General features: G+C 36.6%; 1 protein-coding gene across 1 annotated transcript in view; it reads left to right on the forward strand.

Annotated features, from left to right (window-relative positions):
* LOC121425726 (heparanase-like) overlaps nt 1-19,206 on the forward strand; it is a 27,314-nt gene continuing 8,108 nt past the window's right edge. Inside the window, exons 1-9 of the mRNA XM_041621894.1 lie at nt 1-279; nt 4,378-4,533; nt 5,852-6,000; nt 7,284-7,454; nt 8,224-8,440; nt 11,284-11,538; nt 12,678-12,792; nt 15,271-15,410; nt 16,965-17,111. Coding sequence (XP_041477828.1) covers nt 32-279; nt 4,378-4,533; nt 5,852-6,000; nt 7,284-7,454; nt 8,224-8,440; nt 11,284-11,538; nt 12,678-12,792; nt 15,271-15,410; nt 16,965-17,111 — 1,598 coding nt within the window. The 5' untranslated portion in view covers nt 1-31. The remainder of the gene's footprint in view (nt 280-4,377; nt 4,534-5,851; nt 6,001-7,283; nt 7,455-8,223; nt 8,441-11,283; nt 11,539-12,677; nt 12,793-15,270; nt 15,411-16,964; nt 17,112-19,206) is intronic.

A 19,206-nucleotide genomic window follows, 5' to 3' on the forward strand; every position in this document is an offset into this window, starting at 1 on the left:
TGAAGTATATAGCAATTTGTTAGTTAAAACCATGTACCTACTAAGTAGGTCCATGGATAAACTCTCCATTGAACCCCTTGCTCGTACAAAGGTGAACATGATGGTGGCACCGATGGCGAAGGTCCGTGTTATCATCTACCTCACGGTGGGAATCTTGTGCGGTTTCGTGAAGTCTGCTTACGTCCCAGAAGGAGCGATTACCAATGACTATGTCCACCATGATCCTGTCATTTATAGGCCCATAAAGAAAGGAGCAACCAATATTGGAAAAGGGGAAGGGTAAGTGTGTGTATCTCTTGAAATGTTTTTGGCAAAGTCACTCACTTAACTTTATTGCTGTATTCTGATATTGCAGTGCACAAATGGGGAAAAATGAGAAAAGGGCGGTAAAACAAAAAATACAAGGTCAATATGAGAGGGGCATCGAGGCAAGGGATCATCCAAGTACCTGAACTTTGTGGCCTTGCTCTTGGATAAATTTGATATGGTGGCTCTGAATTACGGTTGATCATGCACACATTATGACACACGACTTCAGTCGTGAAATTCGTGACTTTCGCTGCAAACTTTGTGATTTTAAATGGCAAAGTTTGCAGTGAAAATCGCGAACTTCGCGACAAACAATTGCAAACAATGCAACGAAAATAGCGAACTTCATGACGACTAGAGTCGTGTGATTGACCGTACTTCAAAACCACCATAACTTAACCCTACTTGTAATAAAAGTGGCCATTGTCGTGAACTTGTAGTAAAGGTGTATTGTAAATTTGCAATCCCGGTTTGCAAAACATGCTTTTTGTTCGTTTATTTTTATTTTTTGCAAAACTTTATCTAGAATATATATAAACGAAGTCGACTTGAAAAAACGGTAACCAAAAATGAAATGTTAAATCAACATTTGAAAAGTTGGAGGAGTGACAACCATTCCAAAAGGTTATATCCAACTTTGCAAAAAACTGAATCCAATATTATAAATGTTTGGTCAAACCATGTAAAGTGGTAAATGCAACATTTAGAAGAGGGTTATCACTATATACTCCAACCTTTCAAATGTTGATTACATTATCATTTTTTTAGAGTGTGAGAACACTTACTATAAATGGTGGCTTTACTGAGGGTGGTTTCTGTTTTTAGGTCAAATAAGCCAGTTCGTCGTCCCACTCTGTGCTGCGCATGATAAGAGGAAGGCCATCGGTATGAAAGTGACATGGTGGTTCAAAATCTAATGAGATGAGCACCAACTTTGATGTCTTGATTATTCATATATTCTTTTGAATTGTGTTTTTCATTTACATCCAAAAGAAAACAATTTGTCCACGAACGACTAGTATTTCATAGATTCCAAAGTGCACTGTACAACATGCTATAATATGCATTCAAAGTAGAAATGCAACAAACACCTTCATCCTGCTAGATGCAATGCATGCTTACGTAATATCTTGCTTTTAAATATGCCTTTTATAACGAAAGAAATGAAAGTTACTTTTACCAAAATTGCCCATGAAGTAACTACGAACTGGTCTATTACCTTAAAACAGTACCCGAACCGAATTTATACATATTCCTACGACATATACCACCCCCTTTTTTTTGGGGGGGGGGTCCCTCCAAACTATGGATGATTTCAGTCTGGAAAATTTGACAAGCAAAAGAAGTTTTGTCATTACAAAGCGAAGCTGATTTTTTGTTAAATTTGTACTTTTTAGCATGGGCCTATCTACCCGATTTCCAGTGGTGCCGCATATGGAAAATAACATACGCAGCACATCCCGCGGGTAAATCTCGGGGGTGCACACCCGCTTCACAGGGCCACGAACTCAGGTGGGGCAGAAGACAATACATATTAAGTACCTATTATAGTGTTGTTATTATCATTATTATTATTATTATCATTGTTACCTCGCAGGAATGTGATACTGAAGGACCAATGCCGGTATATTAATAGACAAGTTTACTTATCATGCTTATTGATATGCAAATTATCGGTATTCTTATTTGAACAAAATACTGTTCTTGGAATCCCGCTGAAAGCTTGCAGGAGGCCTGTATGACATAGCAACAAATGTTGTATGGAAACTGCAGTACTGTAATTTGTTAACGATAAACATGACAAAACAGGTCTATAAGATAAACGTCCACCATTGCTACTTGTGCCCCTGTATAAGAATAATAATAATAATATAGGATATTTACATTGCGCACATATCCACCTTGTTAGTTGCTCAAGGCGATCCTATATTACGCGGCTAAGCTAGGCGTTCATAGCGCACCCAGCTTTTTAAGGAATTACTTCCTACCGGTACCCATTTAGCTGACCTGGGTTGAGTGCAGCACATTGTGGATGGGTTTCTTGCTGAAGGAAATTACGACATGGCTGCGGGACTCGAACCCACGACCCTCTGTTTCACAGTCCGGAGACTAATCCAATGGGCCACAACGCTCCACATAACATTTTATAACATTGTAAACATTTTATAAGAAACTAGAATTCTAAGAAACTAGAATTCACCCGATACGCATCTGCCATATCATTATAACAATACATCGATGTGCTCATCAAAAAAGAAAAAATCACCAAGCCATGCATAAATCTTTATTCCCTATATCTAATGCATTTAAATTGTTTTATGTGTATGACATAATGGATATTAGTTTGAAAAATTGATGTATGCTTGAAAAATTGATGTATGCAAAGATAATATCTTATATATCTAAATATAATATTTTATACACTAGACAGTTCGGTTTTCGTTCTGGCCATTCTACATCTATGGCCCTACTCGAATTTGTTAATTATATTAATACAGCTTTTGAAAATAAGAATATTGGTCTTGGAATATTTCTAGATTTGTCGAAAGCGTTCGACTCAATAAATCACCATATTTTATTACGGAAGTTGCAATTTTATGGGTTTAGAGGAATTTCTTTAGCATGGATACAGAGTTATTTATATAATAGAAAACAATTTGTATGCATAGATGGTATTAATTCTAGATTGCTAACACTTAATGCAGGAGTTCCGCAAGGATCCATTTTAGGCCCGTTATTTTTTCTATTATAGGTTAACGATATGCAATATGTAACCCCAAACTTTCGTCCAATCATATTCGCAGATGACACAAACCTTTTTGTATCTGGTAAAAATGCCCATGAAATATCTAATATAATTACTTTGGAACTACCAAAATTGGAGATGTGGTTTTTGGCTAATAAATTACTGGTTAATTCTCAAAAAACTAATTATATGATATTTAAACCAAAAAATAAAAAACTCTTTGAACAAATCTGCGATGTTACAATCAATAATTTTAATATACAACAGGTATCAAACACCACATTTCTTGGAGTGACAATTGATGAAAATCTTACTTGGACTCCACATATTAATATCATCCTGCGAAAGATCTCGTATGCAATTGGTATATTATACAAAATAAGACACTTTGTTCCTTTGAAAATATTGATTAATATATATAATGCTATTATCCTTCCCCATCTGTCTTACTGTATTGTAACTTGGGGGCATTGTGCTAAAATTCTTCTAAATAAATTGTATGTTCTACAAAAAAGAGCACTACGTGCAATTACAAACTCTCATCCGAGAACTCCATCTGGACCTCTTTTTAGAAAATTTAATATGCTAACTATATTTCAAATACATGAACTGCAAGTTGGATCATTTATGTACATGTATAATAAAAACTTGCTTCCCCATATTTTTTATGATATGTTTAAAATGACAAAGGATGTCCATACACTTAATACAAGACATGCTAATAACATGTATATTCCTCTGTTGAAATATCAAACTTCACGTAAATCTGTAAAATATTCTGGAGTAATTACTTGGAATGCAATACCTGATAATATAAAAATGTCCCCATCTATTGCCTCATTTAAACGAAAGTATAAAATGCATCTCATGAAGGAATCTTAAGTAATATATAATTTACCCATCACAATTCAGACATAAATGTACCCCCCTTTCTCTCTCTATATTATGTATATTTCAGTATGGCTTTGGAGCCCAGCCTTTGAAAGGCCAATGGCCTCTGCTGGCTCCCCCATATTCTTGGTATTGATATTCATATGTTTTCTTTTTGTAAATATTTGATTGTATTTGAATGTTTTTTTTACCAGAAATGGAAATAAATAAATGAATTATTTCGCTCATGGAATCCGTGCACTTTATTTATATTGGTCAGCTGCTATTTACGAAAGGAGTGAGCTTGACTTTTAATTTTTGTATAAACACAAATATATGCCATGTTTTATCTAGTTTCAAATACAACTAACAAAAAAAATCAATTAGAAATGAAATAATGAAACGATATTCATTGTAAATTCTTCTCCTTTTCTATTCCCTCACTTAAACAGTTTACCAATCAATTCAAACTCCACGTCATACTTTCTTGTATCTATCGATACTAATAAAGCGATACACGCTGTTGATCGTCGATTTCTTTCTGTTGGTCTCAGCGCGAAAACAGTGGCTGTGAGAAGCCTGAATGCATCAACGGGATACAATCCAAAGTAAGTGTAATACCTTGGTCATATTTGCTCTACGGTCGCCATACAGCCAGTCGAAAACAGCCGTTTTAACATTTCTTGTACCAGCTACATATTTGTGGTTTGAATGAAAATGCATAAAACGGCTGTTTTCGACTCGCCATGCGGCGGCCGTCAAGCGAATGTGACCGAGGTATAAATCATAATTATGTTAGGAAATAAGAAAGAATTAACCTCATAAGGAATAATTGGAATAGTCTTAAAATGCCGGAGATGAAAGTCTAGGATATATTTAACGAAATACATTGTCATTTTATACCGATTTTATTTTGTATATTTGTAAACCCCGACTAGTAAGTGAGGAGAGCTTCATAACAGAAACTAGTTTTTCTTTTAGTCATCCTCAGGCACTAGTCGGTGATAATTTCTTCCTCTTGTATATATTCTTGTTGTCTTTTGCCTGGAAATAAAAAAAATGAATTTTGTGAAAGCATTTATATGTACATCGTCATGAATATTCATCAGGGGGATGATGATGACATATCCCCACTTTCCCCCTTTTCTTATGTTATACATGAAGCCATAATCATTTCATATTTTCTTACATGGGTGCATGATATGACTTCCTTGTAAGAAAATAAGTATCAGCAATGAACTGTTGAATATCGTATGCATTACATCAATTGTCAGTCTAATTTTTTTCACTCTTGGTGGACGAAATTTGAAGAATTTAATCTCGTATGACAAAATACAAACAGATAAGTGGGGATATGACATCATCATCTTCCTCATAATATATTCATGAAGGCATGCACAGAACTGTTTCACCGAAATAATGCAAAGCTTTAAACTGCCATAACTTTGTTATTCCTTGTCCGAGTTTTATTAAATTTTTCAGTGTTTTGTTCGTCTGTTTTTACTTTGTCGATTTATATCACATATTTTTAAGCCTACAGTACTCTTTTAAGGCCCCTATTTGTGGATTTCCATGAAAAATCTCTTGTTGTTAATCATGAACCATTTGATGTATATTACACTGTAAAAAATGAAGTGCTAATTTAGCACTTACAGTGCTTGTATAGTGACTGCACTACGAGTGCTGATTTTATAGTTCACATTAAAACCAGAAAATCAGCACTCATAGTGCAGTCACCATACAAGCACCGTAAGTGCTAAATTAGCACTTCATTTTTTACAGTGTAGATGATGAGTTGTTGTGAGGAAGTTTACCACGGGTAACATACGACAAAATGGTCCTGATTTTATTTCAAATATCAGACTTTAACCCTCTTTTCATATTTTGAAGAAAAAAAAACTTGACTCTTTCATTTCATCGTTACAGCTCGGTCATCCTCCAAACGTTGTTTCGTGGCCTTGCTCCTTCTATTTTACGTGTCGGAGGAAGGTCGGGAGATGAGGTAATATTTGCTCTGAATGGTTCTTCCAATTCTATTCCTCATCCCTGGATAAATATAAATCATTTTCTCACAGGTAAGTTCCCGTGATCGCAGCCCATGGATTTATCTTCCCATTTAAATTTGTTTTGGAGACACATTTTTGTACTTCTTTCGCTCACTGACATTTGTCCGGCTTCACATTTTTTGTTATCGAAAAATGTATCGTCGGCCACGCAAAATCCACTCCGATTTTCCACATTATCTGGCTCTCTAGAAGGGTTCCATGAAAATTGCTCCGCCGCAGATTCCACACATTTACCATATCCTAAACCTAACCCTATACCTTATACGAAATTGAAGAGATGCTCCGGACTGAGAATATTTATATATAGATAAATAGAGAGTAAATTTCACAGAGCAAAATGCTGAAAATTTCATCAAAATCGAATGACAAATTACGAAGTTATTGAATTTTAAATTTTAGCAGTATTTTGTGAAATAGTTATATGCACGTTGTCATGGTTATTCATTAGGTGGGCAGATGATGTCACCATGGTCACGTCCTCACATTCCTTCTTCATATTACATGAAATTACAAATGTTTCATTTTTTTCATACATGTGTAAATGATGTGTCTCCATTTTAATGAAATAACTAATGCACTTAATCAGTTGTCAATCCAGTTGTTTGATTTCTTGGTAGACAAAAAAATTGAATACACCTAATTTCATTAGATAAAATACAAAAGAACAAGTGGGAATGACATCATCAGCCCACCTAGTGAATATTCATGAAGACATGCCTTTGGTTTTTTTAATCCGATTTTGATGAAATTTTCAGCATTTTGCTCTGCGAAATTTTCCTCTTTTTATTGAAGTTTAATTATCTTCAGCCTGGAGCATCCCTTTAAGCATGTTAAGCCCGTAGCAAATGTCGTGTCACCTACAGAAGAGGCGCGGATTTGAATTTGGCAGGTCTTTCGTAAAAAGGGAATTTTCGATAAAAACAATACCGTCACACTCCAAAACACTGCGATGTCAACCGGTGTACATGAATGACCACACCGGACACTTTACTCAAGTGTTAAACTGTTAGTGTCAGTTCAACACCTATGGGCGTTATTGTAACACGCTGTGACGTTTACACTCTGGTGTTATGTTCAATCCTGAGGGGGTAACATTGGGACGTGGTCCTTAATAGACACCAACTGGTGTCAGCCTTAACACCCCTCATCATTAAGATTGTTGAATGGTAGAATACAAGTTTTAGAACCAGTCGTCTAGACCTACAGACTAATTTAAAAACAAACATCCAATGCAATCTTTACTAGGTACTCTGGGGATGTACGGGTAATAATCTAAAATTATCCATTTGCAGGTGAACATTGGAAGAGTCTTCATAAATTTTGCTTAAAAAGTGGGGCGGATCTTGCATTTACTTTGAACGTGGCTTTGAGGAAAGGCGATGCATGGGACCCGACCAACGCTAAGGCACTCCTAGACTTCAATGCGAACCTTGGATATCGTGTCATCTGGGAATTGGGGAACGGTAAGATTGATGGTTGTTGTAAGAAACCATACGCATGATCGTATGTGGCTGTGAGTGCGCGAGGTTGTGTGTGTGTGTGTGCGTGAAGGGGTAAGCGCGCGAGTATGTCTATGTGCTGTGTGAGGTGTGTGCAGGGCAAGAGAAAGAGAGATTTAAAAAAAAAATCTGCTCTCGATTTGAAACCATAAAATAGACACAGGCATATTTATTTTTTTGCTCGAGTGGTCACAATAAGCAATATATATATATATTTTCATTTTCGAGAGAAAGTCTTTGAAGTCCAACTGAACTGTCATTTTCTAGAAATTTATGACAAAATATATACAAACATTTTTGATATTGCACTGTTTTATTCCAAATTGTCCATTGTAACAAATTTGAGCGTTTTGTTTGATATTCTGCTAGAATTGAATTCATAGGCCCGTATTCTGAAGTCAGTATTCTGAACTTAGACCATAGTCTAACTCTGTACTAAAATCATGGGAAGCCAAAAGTGTCAGTATTTTTATTAAGTTGTATGTTTCTTATGTTCACCGTGTTCTTTCCTGATTCATCGATGGTGAAGACAATCATCTATCTATACTTCCTACACAATTACGAATAATTTTGAGAGCCAAATGAGCTGAAATATGATATCTCAACTGTTGGCGATTTATGTAACAATTGGCCATCCATACTTCAACCACAACTTTAAACCTGAGTTTAAGTTAAACCCGACTTCAGAATACGGGCCATAATGTTACCACGATTGGAATTTATGTTTGACCAGAACCGGCCCTGTTCAAGAAAAACTACCACCTCAGGATATCAGCTCGTCAGTTAGCCAAGGACTTCAACACGCTAAGGGATATCTTATCAGAGGACCGGTACCGGTTTAGCAACGAGTTAGTTGGACCGGATATGGACCACCTTCCCATCACACATTGCGGCAATGCAAAGACAGCCACATCAGAAGACTTTCCAACCCATACAGACTATTTGAGAAGGTTTTTTCCCCTCTTCTTACATTAAGCATGATTAGTGTTTCAATTTACATTTAGGTCCCATATGAGCACAAAGGATAGAGATTAATCGGACACTTTATACGATTGATGATACATTGTGTTCATTGCAATCAATCACAAAATAAAATGTTCTACGATGATCGTTACGTTTTGTGTAAAGGGTGTAAAGCCCGGCGCACACAATGCGATTTGTTGCGATCCGAATTTCAAAGAAATTGTAATAATATACAAATAATGTACGCAGCCGAGTGCGTTAGTGGAAATGCAGAGCACGCGAGGTTTCTTTAGACAGATGCCGCACTGTGCACGAGCCGCTTGCGACGAGTGCCCAGTGTGCATCATCTGAAGAAACCGAGCTTTCTCTGCATTTACTTTAACGCACGACAGAGCAAGTGCATTATTTGTTTTATAAAATAGTAACACAGAAACAAAATTTTTAAAAAGTTACAGTACAGTTTAGTTGGACTTCTCCCGGGACTTCTACCGCACTGGTTTGCTCGAGCGTGCAATATCAAAAAAGTTGGATGTCATGTGACGCGTATTGGCCAATCACGATGCTTAAAAATACAGAGCTAATTTATAACATTTGTTATGAACATTCCAATCAATTGGTATTGGCGATCAGTGTTAAGAATAGTGGTAGGACTACGGAAATCAAAATTCAGTGTACTTCGAGCCTCTCTGTAAGAATAAAAGCAAATTCGAATCCAAATCGTAATGACGTCATAATCGGCTGCGACTTGAAGTCGATTTGGACTTTACTCCGACCACAGTGCTTGCTGCATAGCAAAATTATAATTGTGTTATTCCTATCATTATCCTGAACATCAAATGAAATTACATTACTTCTTGAAACTTTCACATTTAATGCAAAATGTGATTTATTAATAAATCGCGTCGCATCAGATCGCAAAGTGTGCTGTGGGCTTTACGGACCTTTGGTGTAGCTATAGTTGGAATTGCGATCTAGGGTTCGTTCTAATTACCTGCCCATCCCCATTATGCCTAATTTTGCCATGGGGATTCAGGGAGGTGGTCCTTATAGCTGAAAGTGCAGTTAACCATTTAAATCTTTTATAGGTCTGCCCGAAAAATGATAAAAGAAAATGATCTCCGACTCCAATCTTTAAGATCATTTCCTTTCCAAGAGAGGTACACCTATCATGCCTATAGAAAGTTATAATCAGATTTCCTTAAAACGGGAATTTGAAAATTATTTGTTTATCTCTCTCCGAAGCAACTACAATGTCTGATGATATTTTGATTAAGGAATTGGCCAGTCAATTACACTTGGTAATACAGATAAATTTGTGACTGTTACATACTAAATAGGCTTTAGAAGGTAAATCTCCGCACAAATCTAATGAATTCTTAGCTTGATTTCTTTTTTATTTTGTTATGTTCTTAGTTAGAAGAGGTGTTAAGACACACCTTGTATAAGTATATTATACACTGTAAAAAGTGCTAATTGCTAATTTAGTACTTGCATTGCTTGTATAGTGACTGCACTACGAGTGTTGATGTTCTAGTTCAAATTTGAAGTAGAAAATCAGCACTCGCAGTGCAGTCACTACAAACACTGCAGGTGCTAAATTAGTACTTCATTTTTTTTACAGTGTATAAGCACCCATCTTGATTGATAAAAAAATTATATTGTCAAGTTAAAGAGAAATTCCAGTAGTTGCAGTAAACACTGATTTCATGAGAAAGTCTGTAAAACCAGGCTTAATTGTCAGAATATCATGGAGGATCTAGATCTGGTACAGTTACATAAACTGAACTTTGTGAATTCTTGAAATCTACGCTGAAAAACGTTCACACTGAAGATCACCAACACAGATAGGCACACGTGGGGCAGTGTATAATTATTGCTGGAATAAAGACCCGACGGAAGTGACCGAATCCGCGCTTATTTTGCTTATTTCTCAGCAATTTCACAATTTCTCCCAGAATCCTTTGGCACATATTTTTTATTCATATAAACAGACACTTGGGTGGTCATTATATTAGATTCTGTAAAAAGTCATTTTGAGATCGTTACCAAAACTGGAATTTATCTTTAAAAATCGAATTGGAAATGGGATTTGGATATCAGTATGTCCCTGGTTGAAACAAGTGGGCTTCACACAAGAATACCACAAAAAACAACTTATTTCTTTTTTTTTTAAATATATATAATAAGGGTAATTCTTTGCAATACTCCAAGTAAAGGACTCAAGGTTGCAAATTCAGTGATTCAGAGCACTTTTCTTCGACATAATGCCTTGTACAGCAAACTAGATAACAGATTATGATGGCTCTACTGGGTGTGTGGGCGTGTCGTGGTCTATTGGTTCTGATTCTCGCCTTTGAAACAGAGGGTCGTGGGTTCGAATCCTAGCCTTGGCGTGATTTCCTCCAGCAAGAAATTCATCCACACTGTGCTGCACTCGACCCAGGTGAGGTGAATGGGTACCCGGCAGGATTAATTCCTTGCATGCACTGAGCGCCGGAGATGGTAGCTCGAGCTAAAGCCGGGGTAATGATAGCAATCGCTTTGTATCCTCACGCAAAAAGCGCTGTATAAATCCAGCTAGTATTATTATTTTTATTATTATTAACCAGCTCTGAGAGTATTTGATCAGGTATAAGAGATGATATCGGTTCCGTTTATTGCAAACCGTTTATTCCGTTATGTCAGCTTCATTTGTTTATGGGTCAAGAGGCTTGCCATATCTCTTTCAATAACGATGCACATACCCGGGATGGGGCGGGGGGGGGGGCATGCACAATAAAGAACATCTTCGAATTTGTAAATCTTGATTACTTTTGATCTGTTGATACAGGTTCTTAAATGATGCTGGAGATGCCATCAATGCAACTACAGTTCACTTCTACAACCTAAACAGCAGATCAGAAACAATATCCGTCGACAATTTCACCAACCCAGACACGGTCAATTTGATGAGATGCGAGCTCAGGGAATTCCGAAAACTCATGAAAGATGCCAAACCGACAGGCGCGAGATGGTTAGGCGAGACCTCCACCGTGGCTGCCGGTGGCTTCAGTGGAATATCAAACCGATATGTAGCTGGATTTATGTAAGCAATGTTTTCATCGCCCCTGCCTTTTTATCGACTCCAGCCTTCACTTTGAGGATGGTAACCAGTTAATGGCTGGTTATTTCCCCTCGTACGTAAGGCTCTTCTGTATCGGTCATACACACAATGAAATTTGAACTTTTGAACGCGATCCAAATTTATATATTTTTCGGGGGATGCGTTAAAATTTGTGAAATTTGCACCTTCCTTTTCGCCATGTAATTCTCCCTTTATTTGCTGCCATATGTGATTTTTTAATACCTTCACAATAAATAAGAAATTGCAAAAGGAAGAAACTCTCGAAGCTTGCATGACAGGAGGTTAAAAGAGCTAGATCGACACATGCACGTGTATTTTCATTAGAGTATTCTAAATCATTGATCATGATGATTGGTCAATCGGTGATCACGTAAAAAAAATCTCAAGTTTCTTTACATGGCAGACATTGAGCATGCGCCTCTATTCCCAAGGGAGAATAAAGTGAGAATATTCCTAGCTCTCACCCATTCTCTTACAGTCCGAAACCATTCTGAAATCTTATATTACGAGTGAACGTAGCAAGCGAGAGCGGAAATAAACTTTATTTATTTATTTTGTTATTTATTTAGTTTGTTATTTATTTATTTTGGCTTCCAATCAGAATCGCATTATTGAAGTTCAAAATATTATGATTTTATCAAAATTAACATTCACACAAAATAAGATTGACTTGAATCCATGGGTAGCTCTAGTTCACTTTATACACCCCATTGGAGAGAAAACATTGGAATAAATCCCGTTCGGTTTATCCCGGTGTTGTAACGATGTGCCTGAGGGCAAACCGGGACAGTCGCGGGACTGTATCGCTGCCAGAGAAAGAGTTTGTTGCGAGGTTATACCGGGTAAGTAAATTGCGGGTCCGATCATTTACAATAAGGGTACCACCTTTACAGTCTCGGGAAAGTCCCGGGACAGTCCCGGGACTGTAGCTGTGTTTTAGGCCAGCGTGAAGACCGTATCAGTCTCTCAATCTAAATAAAGGAACAACCGAACGCGCTGTCGACATGGCATTTTTTTTTTTTAAGTCAAGGTGGGTCACCGGCCTTCTCTAGCTCAATGTCATCGCTGTATCAAGTGAATAATTTGCCCATCTCTTTCAGTATACTTCACAACTTGGGAGTTGCGGCCGAGATGGGAATATCTGTATTCATCTACTGGGACCTGATCAATGGACCTTATTCATTGCTCTCGTCTGATGATTATACACCGACACCGGTAAGCATCCAAAATTTATCCAATAAATGCAACGGAACTCCAGAGATGGAATACCCGAAACATTCACATTTTCACATCCATTATGTAAAGAAAAGGAACATTTTTTGTCAAGATACTTCACACACTTTTGTTTTTTAAGGAAAGTTTGTAACGAAGGATGTGTCATTAGAAACTGAATATTTGATTGCAAATCAATGTCGGTTTTGAAATGTAAACGGAAACGCGAATCATGATTGAAAACGTGATTACAAAACGCTTTTGTAATGTGAAACAAAGGGTTTGTTCAATGTTCTCCATTCCCGGTAATAAACGGAAACGTATTTCAAATCACGATTCGGAGTAAATTTTAATTTCATGGCGTTCCTAAACAGATGTTCTAAAGTTTACATGAACTTTCGTTCACACTGGGAGTCGGCCTAAACAGTGTCATCTCCCCCAAAACGTAGAGATTCTTAGAAAAAAAAATAATGAAAGGAGCACATAGGTCTAAAGTAATCTACTCTAATTATTACCGACCCTTGAAGTGATCATCTTCTGGCTCTTTTAATATGAAGTGAACTCTAACTTTCACACAACTTAACAGGCCTATAATTACATGCGAATAATATTGAATTGCGATATTTTAATATCTTGATCACATTGAACTTCTATGAGTTGCAACATGTTTATCCGTGTTCATGACATCTTAATCTTCAACATTGTCTTTGAACTAACTTAATGTCATGAGTAAACTTAAAGGAGAATGAAACCATTGGAACAAGATAGCTTGTGTGAAAACAGAAAAATCAAAGAAACAGATCAACGAAAGTTTGAGAAAAATCGGACAAATAATGAGAAAGTTAGGAGCATTTGAATATTGCGATCACTAATGCTATGGAGATAGCAAATTGGCAATGCGACAAAGATGTGATGTCACTTGTGATCAACTCTCCCAATTACTTTAGTATATATTTCACAAGAATTGCCTCTTTTATCACATCTATCCATAAATCATGTGTTCTGTCTACATGAGGTCATGTAATACATATTTTTTAAGAATACATCATGGATAAAGAGTGAATCATCATAAGAAAAAGCAAAAAGATACATTTTGAGGGTATTTTATAGTCCACCAAACTGCCAAAGGGAAAGTTGTTCATCAGTGACATCACACATCCTTGTCGCATTGCCAATATGAGGATCTCCATAGCATTAGTGATTGCAATATTCAAATGCTCATAACTTTCTCACTATTAGTCCGATTTTTCTCAAACTTTCTTTATTCTTATTCTTTGATTTTTCTGTTTCTACACAAGCCTATTTGTTCCAAAGGTTTCATCCCCCTTAAAATCACATTACAATGTTCTATTCTCACTAATTTATGTAAATGCAATTATTTTTCCTTACCTAGCCTACTGCAATGTAATATGGGGAAGCACGATATCTTATTCATTTAAAAAAAATGATTTTTTTTTTAAATACAATTTTTTTTTATACAACAACATGCAATAAGAATAATCACCAATTCAACATATCTTGCCCATACGGACCCACTGTTTCGGATGCTAACAATTTAAATGCATATGGTTTACAACGCTACTTTGTTGCTTGTTTTATGTTTCCTTTTTCCAAATGGGCTTTACCGGATATTTTTAATGATAATTTTTTTTTCACTTGTAATAGTAATGTAAATATGTATTCAACAAGAAATATTGATAACTTTCATCTCCAAAAAATAATATATATAATTTTCTCGAACTGTTATTAGATATGAAGTACCTGTCATTTGAAATGATTTGCCATCAAAAATTAAAACTTGCTCCTCACTATTGACTTTTTAACGTAAATAAAATCTTGCAAGTTTTCCATCAATTTATAAATAAAATGGATCCTATGTTTTTCTTTCTTTTGATCGTTAATGTTGTTGCTCTTTGTTTGTTGTTTGATCACCGTTATCTTGTTTTCTTAATTTGTTTTAACCAATGCGCAAAACTAAGGGGATTTGCCTCTATGGCCCGTATTCTGAAGTCGGGTTTAACTTAAACTCAGGTTTAAAGTTGTGGTTTAAGTATGGAAAGCCATAATGTTTCTTATGTTTACTATGCTCTTTCCTGATTCATCGATGGTGAAGACAATCATCTATTTATACTTCCTACGCAATTATAAATGCTTTGAGAGCCGAATGAGCTGAAGTATAATATCTCTACTGTTACTTATTATGTAACAATTGGCTCGCCATACTTAGACCACAACTTTAAACCTGAGTTTAAGTTAAACCCGACTTCAGAATACGGGCCTTAAAGTCTTTGGCCTTTTATTGGATGTTTTATTGCACCCTTTTAATGGATGTGAATAAAGTGAGTTTGAATTTGAATTATACATTGATCTGGAAAATAATCCTTTTAATAATCCTTTTACATGCGTTTGATTTTGATTACTTTGTTCAGCCTTGATTTAAATTGAAATGGATTGTGTGATCTTTTTTTTTCTTTTCAAAAGCTGTATTGGCTATGTTTTCTGCATAAGCGGCTTACTGGTACTCATGTTTTATCTGTATCGTACACCGAGGACGAAAAGGTTACACAGACCGTAAAAAGTGCCTCTTACGTCCACGTTTTTGCCCATTGTACCAGAGTATCGTAAGTATTCTTTTGTCATTCTCTCTGATTCACTGTCCTCACAATTTAAAGATTATAAAAGCTTATGAAATCCAATATAAGTTAATTATTATTGATACCCATTTTTACTTAAACATTATATTTTAGTTTGAATAAAGAATCCTTTTTTACATTGGAATATAGATGTTTACATACATATAAATATATATGAATTTTCTAGCGTTCACCGCTTTCTACCCTTGGACCACTTATAATTGCTGGTAACTTTTCATTAGTGGTCCACCACGTTTATAGTTCGTTAGGAAATCGGAATGCGTGTCTTTGTTAAGTTAACATTGATTGCAATTTATTATTCATAATATTTATGGCTCCAGGTTATTTAACAAAACTAAATGTGAAATAATTTTTCCTCAACTAAAAAGTCATGATTATTATATACGACAGAAACAACTGTTTCATTATACTCATTTTCGTTTTCTTACCCTCTTGTTCCTTATTTTAAAAAACAGGAGTGATGAACTCCGCCCCCTTATAGAGCCAACATTGATTGACATTAATGTACACAAATTATCTTTTAATCTTAAAGAATCATGACAAATACCTTAGTCATATTTCCCCTACGGCGGCCGTACGGCGACTCTAAAACAGCCATTTTAGCATTTTGTTTTTGTACCAGTGATATCTAGAAAGTGTTTGAATACAAAAATGAATAAAAATGCTGTTTTCGACTCGCCTTACGGCCGCCGTAGGGGGAATGTGACTGAGGTATAAGTTGGCTGATATTCTAAATGTGGAGGGTGATTTGTCAATGTAATTCCCAGAGCCATTAATTAATCTCTCTTAATGGTTCCGGTAACTTCCCTCCTGATTACATGACGCATGTTGAACAGGTAAATCTCATTTAACGATTGCCTATTTGGATTAAAGGAAACCAAAACCCAAGTAGAGAAGTAATATTATTGGAAAGAGTAAAATGAGAGGAAATTTTTTTTTAAAAAGTTCATCAAAATCGGTTAAGAAATAAGCAAGTTATGGGAATTTGAAAACTCTTGTTGTACTTTTTATGGGCATCCTCAAATTGGCAAACGTGCTTCAAAATGGCCGATTTTGTGGACAACTCTCCATTTGTTTTGTACACAAATTTTCAGATTTTCCTCATTATCTTTCAAATTTGCATCTTGCCTCCTTCTGAGCACAACATATGTCATGGGAAAATATAATCCACAACATATTATTTCAAGGTCAGGAGGAGATAATGTGAAATATATAAAATAAAGGGGAAAATTTGAAAATATGTGTACAAAACAATTGAAGAGTGTTCACAAAATCAGCCATTTTGAAGCACGTTTGCCAATTTGAGGATCCACATAGCAAGTACAACGAGACTTTTTAATCGTCCATAACTTGCTTATTTCATAACCGACTTTAATGAAACTTTTTTTAAATTGTTCCTCTCATTTTACTCTTTCCAATAAGATTGCTTCTCTTCTTGGGTTTTGGTTTCCTTTAAATAACTATATCACAATATTTTTGTACTTCGATTCATTTTTCCTCACAACGATTTTTATGTTACAGTCCGCTGTATCCTGCCGGTGCTGTTACGATCATAGCAATTAACCTGCATAACGATACTGATGCATCTTTATCATTAACTGGGAGTTTGATGAATAAGAATATAGACAAGTATCTCTTGACTGCACCAGAAGGAAACCTTACCAGCAGGTAGATAATATTATAATCTATATAAAAGGAAATGTTTTCTTAGGTATTACGATCTGATAAGGTGAGAATAGTCTTGAAGAAATTTCCTGTGAGAGTATATTAACACAAATAATTGAAGCAATTGACATAAATTATTGTTTCTTACATGGCACGTGTGTCGTGTGTCTTTAAACTTATTTTTGTGTGTCACTCGTTAGTCTCTCATGGGAGACAACGTAACGGGTCATTTATATTGTTGTCGTAATTAAAATCCAAATGGTATAAAGGTATATGCCCTGGGAAAGTATGCTGTGTCACTGAAGTTAACTTTACTTCATATTCGTTAAGATGACGGGGTGACGAAGCTAGTTAGTTACTTTACTCAACCTCTCTCTGCACTGGGTGACGAAAGTGATCTGTTACTTTACCAAACCCCTTTCTGCAATGGGTGACGAAAGTGATCTGTTACTTTACTCAACCTCTCTCTGCACTGGGTGACGAAAGTGATCTGTTACTTTACTCAACCCCTTTCTGCAATGGGTGACGAAAGTGATCTGTTACTTTACTCAACCTCTTTCTGTACTGGGTGACTAGAGTAATCTGTTACTTCTCTCAACCCCTCTCTTTACTGGTTGACAAAATGATATGTTGCCTTAGTCTGCCCTCTCTGTACGGGGTGACGAAAGTGATCTGTTACTTTACCCAACCTACCATACTCGGTGACGAAATTGATCTGCTACCTAACTCAAACCTCACTGAACTGGGTGACGAAAGCAATGTGTTACTTTACTCAAACTCTCTATGGTCTGGATGACGAAAGCAATCTTCTACTTAACTCAACACTCACTGTACTTTGTAATGCAAGCGATCTTTTGCTTTACTCAACTCCTCGTTGAACTGGATGACGAAAGCTAGTTAGTTACTTTACTCATCCTCTCTTTGTACTGGGTGACAAAAGCAATAGTTTACTTTACTCAGCACCTCCGTGTACTTTGTGACGAATGTGATCCGTTACTTTACCCAACCCTTCACTCTACTGGGTGACGTAAGCGATCTGTTACTTTACCCAACCCCCCTCTGTACTGGGTGACGAGAGTAATCTGTTACTTCACTAAACCCCTCTCTGCACTGGGTGACGAAAGTGATCTGTTACTTTACCCAACCTCTCTCTGCACTATGTGACGAAAGTGATCGATTACTTTACCCAACCGTTCACTCTACTGGGTGACGAAAGTGATCTGTTATCTTCTTCAACCCAGCCTTGCTTTGGGTGACGAAAATGATCTGTTACTTACTCAACCCCTTTCTGTACTGGTGACGAAAGTCATTTGTTACTTTTCCAACCCTTCACTCTTCTGGGTGACGAAAGTGATCTGTACCTTACTTAACCCCTCTCTGCACTGGGTGACGAAAGTGATCTGTTACTTTACTCAACCCCTTTCTGCACTGGGTGACGAAAGTGATCTGTTACTTTACTCAACCTCTCTCTGCACTGGGTGACGAAAGTGATCTGTTACTTTACTCAACCTCTCTCTGCACTGGGTGACGAAAGTGATCTGTTACTTTACTCAACCTCTCTCTGCACTGGGTGACGAAAGGGATCTGTTACTTTACTCAACCTCTCTCTGCACTGGGTGACGAAAGTAATCTGTTACTTTACTAAACCCCTTTCTGCAATGGGTGACGAAAGTGATCTGTTACTTTACTCAACCTCTCTCTGCATTGGGTGACGAAAGTAATCTGTTACTTTACTAAACCCCTTTCTGCAATGGGTGACGAAAGTGATCTGTTACTTTACTCAACCTCTCTCTGCACTGGGTGACGAAAGTGATCTGTTACTTTACTAAACCCCTTTCTGCAATGGGTGACGAAAGTGATCTGTTACTTTACTCAACCTCTCTCTGCACTGGGTGACGAAAGTGATCTGTTACTTTACTCAACCCCTTTCTGCAATGGGTGACGAAAGTGATCTGTTACTTTACTCAACCTCTTTCTGTACTGGGTGACGAGAGTAATCTGTTACTTCACTCAACCCCTCGCTTTACTGGTTGACAAAAATGATATGTTGCCTTTGTCTGCCCTCTCTGTACGGGGTGACGAAAGTGATCTGTTACTT

This window comes from Lytechinus variegatus, chromosome 12 (genome assembly GCF_018143015.1).
Source record: "Lytechinus variegatus isolate NC3 chromosome 12, Lvar_3.0, whole genome shotgun sequence".
Classification (NCBI taxonomy): domain Eukaryota; kingdom Metazoa; phylum Echinodermata; class Echinoidea; order Temnopleuroida; family Toxopneustidae; genus Lytechinus; species Lytechinus variegatus.